The sequence below is a fragment of the Larus michahellis genome, chromosome W, assembly GCF_964199755.1.
Source record: "Larus michahellis chromosome W, bLarMic1.1, whole genome shotgun sequence".
NCBI lineage: Eukaryota > Metazoa > Chordata > Aves > Charadriiformes > Laridae > Larus > Larus michahellis.
This window is the reverse complement of record NC_133929.1, coordinates 8,283,172-8,295,629: the sequence shown is the minus strand read 5'-3', so window position 1 is coordinate 8,295,629 and position 12,458 is coordinate 8,283,172. Positions and strand designations below refer to the sequence as shown.

At 45.5% G+C, this 12,458-nt stretch overlaps 2 protein-coding genes across 2 annotated transcripts in view; both read right to left on the bottom strand.

The window, feature by feature from the left end:
• LOC141735629 (tubulin-specific chaperone A) overlaps positions 1–12,458 on the bottom strand; it is a 64,953-nt gene that overhangs the window by 25,797 nt on the left and 26,698 nt on the right. The gene's annotated exons all lie outside the window — the stretch shown is intronic.
• Positions 4,973–11,714, bottom strand: LOC141735608 (protein NYNRIN-like). The gene is made up of 3 exons (XM_074568667.1): positions 11,682–11,714; positions 6,628–9,660; positions 4,973–6,179 (listed from the first exon to the last, which is right to left on the bottom strand). The coding sequence occupies exons 1-2, from the start codon at positions 11,712–11,714 to the stop codon at positions 6,655–6,657; spliced, it is 3,039 nt and encodes a 1,012-aa protein (XP_074424768.1). The 3' UTR covers positions 4,973–6,179; positions 6,628–6,654.

The following is a 12,458-nucleotide window of genomic DNA, read 5'->3' as shown; positions in this document are numbered from 1 at the left end:
ATGACTGGAATGCTGTCATGGATGGCTATATACTTTTTAGGAAAGACAGGCCAGCAGGGCAAGGTTGCGGAGTTGCTCTCTATGTGAGAAAGCAACTGGAATGTAGCAAGCTCTGCCTAGGGGTGGATGAAGAACGTGTTGAGAGCTTATGGGTAAGAATTAAGGGGCAGGCTAACATGGGAGACACTGTTTTGAATGTTTGCTACAGACCACCGGATCAGGAAGAGGAAGTCGATGAGGCCTTCTACAGACAGCTGCAAATAGCCTCACGATCACAGGCCTTGGTTCTCATGGGGGACTTCAACTGCCCTGATGTTTGCTGGAAAGGCAACACAGCCAGGCACACACAGTCCAGGAGGTTTCTGCAGAGCACCTTCTTGACACAGGTGGCAGAGGAACCAATGAGGAGAAGTGTGCTGCTGGACTTTGTACTAACAAACAAAGAAGGACTGGTTAGGGATGTGAAGGTTGGGGGCAGCCTTGACTACAGTGACAATGAGATGGTGGAGTTCAAGATCCCAATCCTGGACTTCAGGAGAGCTGACTCTTCTGCCTCTTCAAAGACCTACTTGGAGGAATCCCATGGGTTAGGGCTCTAAAAGGTAGGGGGGTCCAAGAGAGCTGGTTAATATTCAAGCACTGCTTCCTCCAAGCTCAAGATTGGTGCATCCCTAGGAGCAAGAAATCAAGCAAAGGAGGCAGGAGACCTGCATGGATGAGCAAGGAGCTTCTGAAAAAACTCAGATGGAAGAAGGAAGTTTACAGAAGGTGGAAAAAGGGACTGGCCACTTGGGAGGAGTATAGGAACATTGCCAGAGTACACAGGGATGCAACAAGGAAGGCTAGGGCCCACTTGGAATTAAACCTGGCAAGGGATGTCAAGGACAACAAGAAGGGCTTCTTCAAGTACATCAGCAGTAAAAGGAAGACTAGGGAAAATGTGGGCCCGCTGCTGAATGAGATGGGTGCCCTGGTGGACAGAGGATGCAGAGAAGGAGGAGTTACCGAATGCCTTCTTTGCTTCAGCCTTTACTGCTAAGGCCAGCCCTCAGGAATCCCAGACCCTGGAGGTAAGAGAAAAAGTCTGGAGAAAGGAAGACTTTCCCTTGATCCAAGAGGATCAGGTTAGAGATCATTTAGGCAAACTCAACACCCACAAATCCATGGGCCCTAATGGAATGCACCCGAGAGTGCTGAGGGAAATGGCAGATGTTATTGCGAAGGTGCTCTCCATCATCTTTGAAAGGTCCTGGAGAACAGGAGAGGTGCCTGAGGACTGGAGGAAAGCCAATGTCACTCCAATATTCAAAAAGGGCAAGGAGGAGGACCTGGGAAACTACAGGCCTCACCTCTATCCCTGGAAAGGTGATGGAACAGCTCATCCTGAATGTCATCTCTAAGCATCTAGAAGAAAAGGAGGTCATCAGGAGTGGTCAGCATGGATTCACCAAGGGGAAATCATGCTTGACCAATCTGATAGCCTTCTATGATGGCATGACTGACTGGGTGGATGAGGGGATAGTGGTGGACATTGTCTACCTTGACTTCAGCAAGGCTTTTGACACTGTCTCCCACAGCATCCTCATAGGGAAGCTTAGGAAGTGTGGGTTAGATGAATGGACAGTGAGGTGGATTGAAAATTGGCTGAATGGCAGAGCTCAGCAGGTTGTTATCAGCAGCACAGAGTCTAGTTGGAGGCCTATAACTAGTGGTGTTCCCCAGGGGCCAGTACTGGGTCCAGTCCTGTTCAATGTATTCATCAATGACATGGATGAGGGGACAGAGTATACCCTCAACAAGTTTGCTGATGATACAAAGCTGGGGGGAGGGGTGGCTGACACACCAGAAGGCTGTGCTGCCATACAGAGAGACCTAGACAGGCTGGAGAGTTGGGCGGAAAGGAGCCTAATGATGTTCAACAAGGGCAAGTGTAGGGTGCTGCACCTGGGGAGGAATAACCCCATGCATCAGTACAGGTTAGGGGCTGACCTGCTGGAAAGCAGCTCTGTAGAGAGGGACCTGGGAGTCCTGGTGGACAAGTTGACCATGAGCCAGCAATGTGCCCTTGTGGCCAAAGAGGCCAATGGTCTCCTGGGGTGCATTAAAAAGAGCATGAGGCCACATCTGGAGTACTGTGTCCAGTTCTGGGGTCCCCAGTTCAAGAAAGACAAAGAATTACTGGAGAGAGTCCAGCGGGGGGGCTACAAAGATGATCAAGGGACTGGAGCACCTGTCTTATGAGGAAAGGTTGAGAGACCTGGGTCTGTTTAGCCTGGAGAAGAGAAGACTGAGAGGGGATTGTCACAATCCCCTCAGAAGGCGGTGTGTGTATGTGTGTGTGAGACTCAGATTTGCAAATCCCCAACAGCATGGACTAAGGTGAGACAACTCTCAAGGTCTGTATACATTTATTAGATTCCCACAGTGATTAATATAAGGCTTAACTAGGTCCATGATAATTGGTTAGGTATATAACAAAATATGGCAAGCAGAAAGGTATGCCCTGCATTACTTAACAACTCTAAGAGAAAAGAGAAACAGACGGACAGAGAGGGAGAGGGAGAGAGAAAGAGATCACTGGTCCTGGTTCCAGTGTTGGTCCAGCCAACAGGGGGGTCTCTGGTTTGTAGGAGTGCTCTTCTGCAGATCCCCCTTTAGTGGCACTTATCTTCCCCTTTTATGTTCGCTGTATCAGTATGACCAGCTGTACTGCCATGGTGTCAGTTTCAGGTCTGTCTCCCTCCCCCCAGGTGACATGTAGCATGATTTTGGTGGAGAGATGAGTGCTACAGTCATATATGTTTAACATGATCTCTATAATCTTCATTAGCATATGCAGGGAGGTCAACTTTAATATGCATTTTGCGGATAATGAGACAAAGGTCATTCATCAGACACGATGGCCCCAAAAACAGAGAACTAACAAGCTTCACAAGTTGCATCAGAGAAGAACCATCCTGTCTCCATAGGGCTTCCTCCTCCAGCCACATCCTGTGCTATTCAGGTGAGTTTCTTCCCGCATGAGTCACACAAGAGATAAGCAAGTGTTAGCCTTATCAGTTCCCTGAGCAGAAGGCCTGCATTATCCAGACTCCACATTCATAGAATCTTCATGGTTGGAAAGGACCTTTGAGATAATCGAGTCCAACCATACACACACACACAAAAAAAAAACCAAACCAAAAAAACCCAAACAACCTACAATCTCTGTCCTTCAGAGCATGCCCTGAAGTGCCAAATCTAGACGTTTCTTAAATACCTCTAGGGATGGTGACTCAACCACCTCCCTGGGCAGGCCGTTCCAGTGCCTGACCACTCTTTCAGTACAGTAATTCCTCCTGATATCTAATCTAAACCTCCCCTGCCACAACTTCAGACCATTTCCTCTGGTCCTGTCATTATTCACCTGGGAGAAGAGGCCAACACCCACCTCTCTCCAACCTCCTTTCAGGTAGTTGTAGAGGGCAATGAGGTCTCCCCTCAGCCTCCTCTTCTCCAAGCTAAACATAGAATCATAGAATTGCTGAGGTTGGAAGGGACCTTTAAGATCATCAAGTCCAACCTTTAACCTACCCTGACAAAAGCCACTTCTAAACCATGTCCCTAAGTGCCCCATCTACCCTTTTTTTAAACACCTCCAGGGATGGTGAATCCACCACCTCCCTGGGCAGCCTATTCCAACGTTTAATAACCCTTTCAGTGAAAAAATGTTTCCTAATATCCAGTCTAAACCTCCCCTGACATAACTTGAACCCGTTTCCTCTCGTCCTATCACTTGTCACCAGGGAGAAGAGGTCAGCCCCCATCTCTCTACGACCTCCTTTCAGGTAGTTGTAGAGGGTGATAAGGTCTCCCCTCAGCCTCCTCTTCTCCAAGCTAAACACCAGCTCCCTCAGTCGTTCTTCATAAAGTTTGTCCTCCAGACCCCTCACCAGCTTTGTAGCCCTTCTCTGGACACGCTCCAACACCTCAATGTCCCTCTTGTAGCGAGGGGCCCAAAACTGAACGCAGTACTCGAGGTGGGGCCTCACCAGTGCCGAGTACAGGGGGATGATCGCTTCCCTAGTCCGGCTCACCACACTATTCCTGATACAGGCCAGGATGCTGTTGGCCTTCTTGGCCACCTGGGCACACTGCTGGCTCATATTCAGCCGGCTGTCAACCAACACCCCCAGGTCCTTTTCTGCCGGGCTGCTTTCGAGCCACTCTGCCCCAATCCTGTAGCGCTGCATGGGGTTGTTGTGACCCAAGTGCAGGACCCGGCACTTGGCCTTGTTGAACCTCATACCAGCTCCCTCAGCCTCTCCTCATATGACTTGGTCTCCAGACCCCTCACCAGCCTGGTAGCTCTCCTCTGGACACGCTCCAGCACTTCAATGTCCCTCTTGTACATTATCCACCCTGTAGCTATAGTTTCATTTCAGGGTACTTGTGTTTGACATATTTCTCAGAAAGGCTCCGAGGGCCTCAAACCAGGCCACCTTATCTCTACCAAATTTCCTCTCTCACCATTGTTCATGCTTCCCTCAGGCTGCTTCTCCCAGTCTTTGTTTCTGGGAATCGCTACTGTCTCCTACAGGGAGAATTACATCAATGCTTGTAAATATCTAAAGGGCAGGTGTCAAGAGGATGGGGACAGACTCTTTTCAGTGGTGCCCAGGGACAGGACAAGGGGAAACAGGCACAAACTGGAACGCAGGAAATTCCGTCTGAACATGAGGCAAAACTTCTTTACTTTGAGGGTGGCAGAGCACTGGAACAGGCTGCCCAGAGAGGCAGTGGAGTCTCCTTCTCTGCAGAGATTCAAAACCTGCCTGGACACGATCCTGTGCAACATGCTCTAGGTGAACCTGCTTTAGCAGGGGGTTTAGACTAGATGATCTCCAGAAGTCCCTTCCAAACCCTACCATTCTGTAAAGATTAGACCAGAGACAGTGTTATAGATTGTGGCCCAATAATTGACAGGAACCAGTCCAATTAATCAAATTAGTTTATTAAGCAAGCGGCAGCAAGCAAAACAGCGCTGGGCGGCCAGGGAGTCTTTGCTCTGCCAACGGCGCACACCCACTTCCCGAAAGTAGCTGATTATATACTCTTCTGGTTCCTGTATATGTGTCAATCCTGGTATATTCTGTGTCTGAGCGACGTGTTGCTAGGGGGTCGGTCTTGTCCCGCCTCCTGATGGTCATGAGGCTGAAGGCTCCTCATCTTTATCAGTGTCCTTGGGGAGACTCTTTTCAGCTTATCGCACAACTTAGCTCTTCCCTTTGAAGTGTTAAAGCACACCAGATGCCTGTGATTTAGGCCTTGAGGTGTCAAAGTGCACCAGATAGCACGCTGGATGCCTGCGATTTAAGTATGTGAAGAGTCGAAACAGTGTAAGTTTTCACCAGCCTTTAAGAAAGCCTGATTTGATTAACAAACATGATTCTATTTATTACAATCCCCCCTTTTTTTTTTTATTTACCATTTTGTTCATCAAATCTTTGGAGTTCAGCGTGACTTAAAGCTAATGTTTCTTCTATTGCTGGTTCCTTATCTAATGACTCGTATTTAGCCCTGAGAAGCATTAAATGGGCAGCTTCCAGTCTGCCCTTTACAACTTCAATTACTTTGTTCAATATACAAGGGCCAAATGTTAATCCCAAAATTAATAGTATCATAGGTCCCGCGATGGTAGACAATAGCGTAGTCATCCATGGGGAATAATTGAACCAAGATTCATACCAACTTTGCTGTGCTTCTCTTTCTTTCTTTCTTTTTTCTAATCCTTCTCGTAGTTTTGTCATGGTGTCTCTAACTACTCCAGTGTGATCTACATATACGCAGCATTCCTCATCCAGAGCAACACACAACCCCCCTTGCTGTGCAAACAATAAGACACCTACAAGATTTAATAAAATTAAAATTAGAGTGTGGCGAGAAGGGTGGAAACCCGGCCGGGTAATAAGTTTAGTTTGAACACTCACTCCAATTACCCAGTCCTTTTCAGTGCTATCACTCCTCCCGGGGCATTTCGTGCGATTCCCTTGGTTAACACTGAGGCAGTCCTCCCAGTGGCTTTGTACAGTCCCACTCTTTGGGTTCTGTTCTCCACAGCTTTTTACTCCTCTGCCTCGCTCGTCGACTCGGTTGCTTCGAGCCACGAGGGGTATCATCTTCTCGGCAGCAGGGGTAGTCTTCAGGAGAATAAATGCAATTTTTAGTCTCTTGCTTCTGTGCATTTCAGGTGAATCGCACTGAACCCCTTTAAGTGTCTTGCGACAACACACTTTAATAATGTCAATTACAAATGGAGCAGGTTCGCTAGGGTGATAGCAATAGTACTCGGGTTTAATACCCCGTGCAAATATCTCCCGCCATTCACTAGATTGCTCCTGGATTTCACCATTAAATATTTTTATGTCTAGAGCCAATTTGGTGAGCTCACGCTCTTTGTCCCCACAAGGTTGGCAAACCCCTCGAGGGGGTATCCCGTAACGGCAATGGGTCCCCCTCCGTTCTCGACACCCTTTACAAATAAAACAAATAAAAAGGATAACAATTACAGCTCAGAATGTCACACTTGATTCTTATGCCCCCTGTATCACCGTAACCGTACCCCACCGATATGCTGTAGTCGCTCACTTGTACCACAGTTATATGTGTGTCCATTTACAACCTCCTGAAGGCAATCTTCAGATCTCCAGGCGGGCTTGTCACTTCCCAAGAATAGTCTTTTAATGGTCCTTTTACGCGGCTCGCATGAGTCCAGCCTCTCTCTGCTGTCCGGATGGCTGTTTCTGTGGTGAGTAAAACGAGATAGGGCCCTTCCCAACGGGGGGTTAATGGGGACTCTTTCCATGATTTGATTAGCACTTTGTCTCCTGGCTTTATGTTATGCATGGCTACATCCAAGGGGGGTCTCTGTACTACTAAGCCCTTATTCCGCAGCTTTTCTCTCCTAGCCATGAGTTGAATTATATAAGGTCTAATTTGTGAATTTTCAAGTTGGGGGTGGTCCTGCGGAATTTCTAAATCGTATGGCATCCCATATAACATTTCAAAGGGGGAAATTCCTACATCAGTTCGGGGCTGTGTTCTTATATTCAATAGTGCTAAGGGGAGGCACTTTACCCATGACATCTTAGTTTCTAACATCAATTTTGTGAGCTGTTTCTTTATTTCCCCATTTACTCTTTCTACCTTTCCCGAGCTTTGTGGATGCCAGGGAGTATGATATTCCCATTTTGTCCCCAAAGAGGAGAGAGCTTCCCTTGCTATTCTTGAAACAAAATGGGAGCCCCTATCAGAGTGTATTACCTCAATGGATCCATACCTAGGGATTATATTTTCCAGCAAAGTCTTCACTACGGTTTGAGCGGTGGCTCTAGCTGTCGGGAAAGCTTCCACAAAATGGGTTAGGTGGTCTATGATTACTAATAAGTATTTATATCGTCCCACCTTTGGAAGTTCAGTGAAGTCTAGCTGGATTTTAGCAAATGGTCTGTGAGCCAGTTCCCTTCCCCCCAGGGCTTTTTCCTGTAACTGATGTTTATTGACCCTTTTGCATGTCATACATTCGCTAACTATTCTCTTTGCTATATTGTATACACCAATGCACATATACTTTGTGGCAAACTGACCCACTAACGCCTGAGTTCCCCAATGGGTGTTCTCATGGAATTTTTGCATGATTTTCAAAGCCAGAGGTTTTGGGAGAACTTCCCGGCCATCCGGGAGTGTCCACTTTCCTTTTTCTGTCTCCCTGATTCCCATCTGAGTCAGCTTATCTTTTTCCTGCACTGTAAAACTCAGGATTGAGTGAATTTTTCCGTGTAGATGGCAATGGCTATACTTGGGGTTGTCACATTCATCATAAATTAGACATCTGCAAGGGACTGCATCGATTCCAAAATCCTTCCAACACTCATAACATGGGAATTCGTCTGATTCCTTTCCACAAGTTATACAGTCCTCCCGAGTTCTTTTAGTCTGGATCACCATTAATGCCGCTCTTTTTGCTTCTTGATCAGCAAGATTGTTTCCTCTGACTAATGGGCTTAATCCTTTTTGGTGTCCTTTTAAATGTACTACGGCTATTCCCGCTGGTCCTCGTAATGCTTGTAAGACCTGGATTATTAATTCCTGGTGTATTAATCCTTTTCCTTGAGAATTTATTAAACCCCTTTCTTCCCAAATTTTTCCAAAAGTATGCACTACGCCAAAGGCATATTTTGAATCCGTATATATGGTTCCAATTTTACCTTTTAAAAGTTGCAAGGCTCTCAATACAGCATATAGTTCACAAGCCTGTGCAGACCAACTAGGACTCAGAGGTCCTGATTCTATTACACTAAATGTTTTTCCATCAACGATTGCAAAGCCTGATTTTCTCTTTCCTTCAACTACCCGGGATGATCCATCTACAAATAGCTTTTCTCCTTCTCCAAGTTCTTCCTCATCTAAATCTGGTCTGATTTTTGTTTGCTCCTCAATGTTGTAAAGACAATCATGATTTATTTTGTCACTCGGCTCCCCATACAAAAACTGTGCTGGATTCTGCACGCTTGTTACCTCGAGTTCCAGTTTGGGAGAGGAGATTAGGATGCCTTCATATTTTAGGAGCCGGGCGTCTGTTATCCATTTGTCAGCTTTTTGTTGCAAAATTCCCCTGATGTTGTGAGGTGATAATACCCTCAATTCTCCTCCAAAGGTAATTTTATGGGCTTCCTCTACCAAAAGGGCTGCGGCTACTACCGCTTGAAGGCAGGTAGGCCAACCCCTACTTACAGGGTCCAGGAGTTTAGATAAGTATCCCACAGGTTTCTTTCTTCCTGCCCATTCTTGTGCTAATACCCCAAATGCGGTCCCTTCATCAACATTGATAAATAGATAAAATGGTTTCTTTACATCTGGCAGGCTCAAAACTGGGGCATTTACTAAATCAGGTTTTAGTGTTTCTAATTGTTTATCATCATCCTCCGACCATTTCAATAATCCATCCTTAGTTAATTTGGTATAGAGGAACTTCACCTTTTTGCTATAGTTCTCAATCCATTGCCTGCAATAGCCAAAGAGACCTAATAATTGCCTAACCTGTCTTTTAGTTCTAGGAGCCGGTAATGACAATATGCCATTCACCCTTTCGGGGTCTAATTTCTTAGTTCCCTTGCTTAGTCTGTGTCCCAGATATTTTACTTCTTTCTCAACAAATTGTAGTTTTGATTTTGATACCTTCAATCCTTGTAAACTCAAAAAATTTAGTAACTTAATACTTTCCTGCCTCACTTTTTCTTCGCTATCACCAGCTAGGAGCAAATCATCCACATATTGGACCAGTGTGACTCCTTCACTTAACTCATACCCCTTCAGGATTTGTTCTAAGGCTTGTCCGAACAAGTTCGGAGATTCGGTAAACCCTTGGGGCAATACCGTCTGCCGTAATTGTTGTTTCCGATGGTTATCTGGGTCTTCCCATTCAAAAGCAAAGTAATCTCGGCAATCTTCTTTGAGAGGGCATGCCCAGAATGCATCCTTCAGATCTATTACACTATACCATTGATTATCGGGCCCTATTTGACTCAGGAGGGCGTGTGGATTCGCCACCACCGGGAATCTAGCTATTGTTCTCTGGTTAATTTCTCGTAAGTCATGTACTAACCTATATTTTCCATCCGGCTTTTTTTACAGGCAGGATGGGAGTATTAAAAGGAGACATACAGGGTTCTAGCAACCCCTTTTCAAGTAATCTTTGGATCTCAGGTTTCAAACCTAGCCTCCCTTCTCTAGGAAGGGGGTATTGTTTTATCCTGACTGGTATTTCTGGGTTCCTTATTGTTACTGAAAAGGGTTCAATATCTAACTTACCTACTGTTTCCGGGGTGTACCAGACTTCAGGATTTATTTTCTCTTCATCTCTTACTCGTAAGGGACACAGTTTAATTTTTTTAGTGTTTCATTTTCTACTTCTAAGCCAATTCCTAATTCAATCATCAAATCTCGGCCCAATAAATTATAGTCTGCTTCAGGCATGAGTAGCAGGGACCCCACCCCTACCTTAGAATGGGTTTCAAAAAACACATCCTTTATTACGGGTATTCCAAAAGGTTCTCCTTTTGCTCCAATAACCTGTATAGTCGCCGAGGATATTTTACATCCTTGGGGCAATTTTTGAACGGTAGATCTTTCTGCTCCCGAGTCCACTAGGAACTCAATTTCTTGTTGCTGGGGACCCACTTCTAGTTTTATCAAGGGCTCTGTTGTTTTTTTGGTTTTTGTTTTTTTTGTTTTGTTTTTGTTTTTTTCTCGGGTTCCCAGCAAATAGAGCCCCTGACACCCCTAGTCTTTGAACATTTTCTCATCCATCATTCTCTTTCTGCAGTCCTTTTTTAACATGCCCTTTTCCTCCACAATAAAAACAAACCACAGTTCCCCATTCTCTCCCTCTTAAAGGTTTTCGGGTCTCCTGTCTTATCTGGTGAGCTTCAAACCCTTTTCCAGGGGTTGACGTCCTTTGCCCTTCTCTGACTGCAGCTACCAACATTCTGGCTTGTTTCTTATGTATTTCCTCCTCCCTGCGGACATACACTTTCTGGGCTTCCCTTAACAATTCATCCAAACCCCTATCCTGCCAATCCTCCACTTTCTCCAGCTTCTTTCTAATGTCCGTCCATGATTTAGCTACAAATTGGGTTTTTTCCTACCCCCCTGTTTCTTCTCTCTCAAGTGATATAGATTTACTCTCGTCTCTGACCTTATCCACAAGTGTGCATATTCACTCTCCTCCAGGCTAAAGGGTTCCTTAGAATTAACATAAATATGCAAAGCCTGGCATATCCAATCTTCAAAGGACGCAAAAACGGGCCAATACAGGTGGTCACTTCTAATTTGTTTCCCGCCCCAAACTTCCATACAATAACGTATCATTTTTGCTTTATCCTTACCCTGCCTAGAAGGGTAATCATCCCAATATTTAATCATTAATCCTAACGGACTGTCTGGCGGTATCTGGGGTAACCTAACCTTAGGCACCGACCCACCCATGGGATCAGAAGGCTTGCTTTTCTTCTGTCCCATCTTCCGGAGTGCCTTCACACACACACACAATCTTTTCCCCCTGTTCGTGGCCCTGTCCCTCGCGGGAGATGGGAACCGCACTACTAAAGGGTCCCCACTTGCTTCGTCCTCAAGTGGACGTCTCACACAGGCACACTCCAGGATACCCAACCCCAACCAAACGGATCACCGGCCTATACTTACTCACTCCTGAGTCTTCGTTCGGGTCTTCGTGCACAAAGTTTATGGGGTTGCCGGCTTTTATTTGCTTGCTGCCGAATTTCGAGTTCGTCGGTAGAGGTTTTGGGTGTAAAAACCCCCAACAGGGGCCGCTTACTCAGCAGGGCGCCCCCCCTGTGAGGTTTACAGCCAAATTGCCTCTATCCGAGTCATGGCACCAAATTTGTTATAGATTGTGGCCCAATAATTGACAGGAACCAGTCCAATTAATCAAATTAGTTTATTAAGCAAGCGACAGCAAGCAAAACAGCGCTGGGCGGCCAGGGAGTCTTTGCTCCGCCAACGGCGCACACCCACTTCCCGAAAGTAGCTGATTATATACTCTTCTGGTTCCTGTATATGTGTCAATCCTGGTATATTCTGTGTCTGAGCGACGTGTTGCTAGGGGGTCGGTCTTGTCCCACCTCCTGATGGTCATGAGGCTGAAGGCTCCTCATCTTTATCAGTGTCCTTGGGGAGACTCTTTTCAGCTTATCTCACAACTTAGCTCTTCCCTTTGAATGAAGTGTTAAAGCACACCAGATGCCTGTGATTTAGGCCTTGAGGTGTCAAAGTGCACCAGATAGCACGCTGGATGCCTGCGATTTAAGTATGTGAAGAGTCGAAACATTGTAATTTTTCACCAGCCTTTAAGAAAGCCTGATTTGATTAACAAACATGATTCTATTTATTACAACAGCCACTATTTAAATTAATAGGATAATATATTTTGCAGTTGTGTCAGATATTAAAAAAATGCAAAAATCTGTAAGGAAGTTTCATTTTTTATATATTTTTTTACAGTTTCCACATCCCATTCTGCTTTCTGGCAAGTGTTACAGTTCAGCGGACTACGAGGAAGCATGTGAGAGCTTTTGATTAGAGGCACCCGGTACATAATTAAGGTATCAAATAATGACTGAAATTTTCCTTTAGTTTTCCTCATTTTAAAATAAATCTACTGACCAAAAATTACCAAATCCTTCCTCTCCTTGGACACCCTAAGTTAAATAAGTAAGAACTGACCAACAGCTGCATACTACCAATATTAGCTTATTCTCATACTTCAAGTCTCCATTTCCAATTGCTCTTTTCAGCTATCAGAACTCTACCTCAATTTTCTCACATACCTGGCTTAAATCTACTGAAAACAAGCCTGTTTTCCTTAGTTATCTTTCATGGACCCCTGAAGCAGAGGTCTA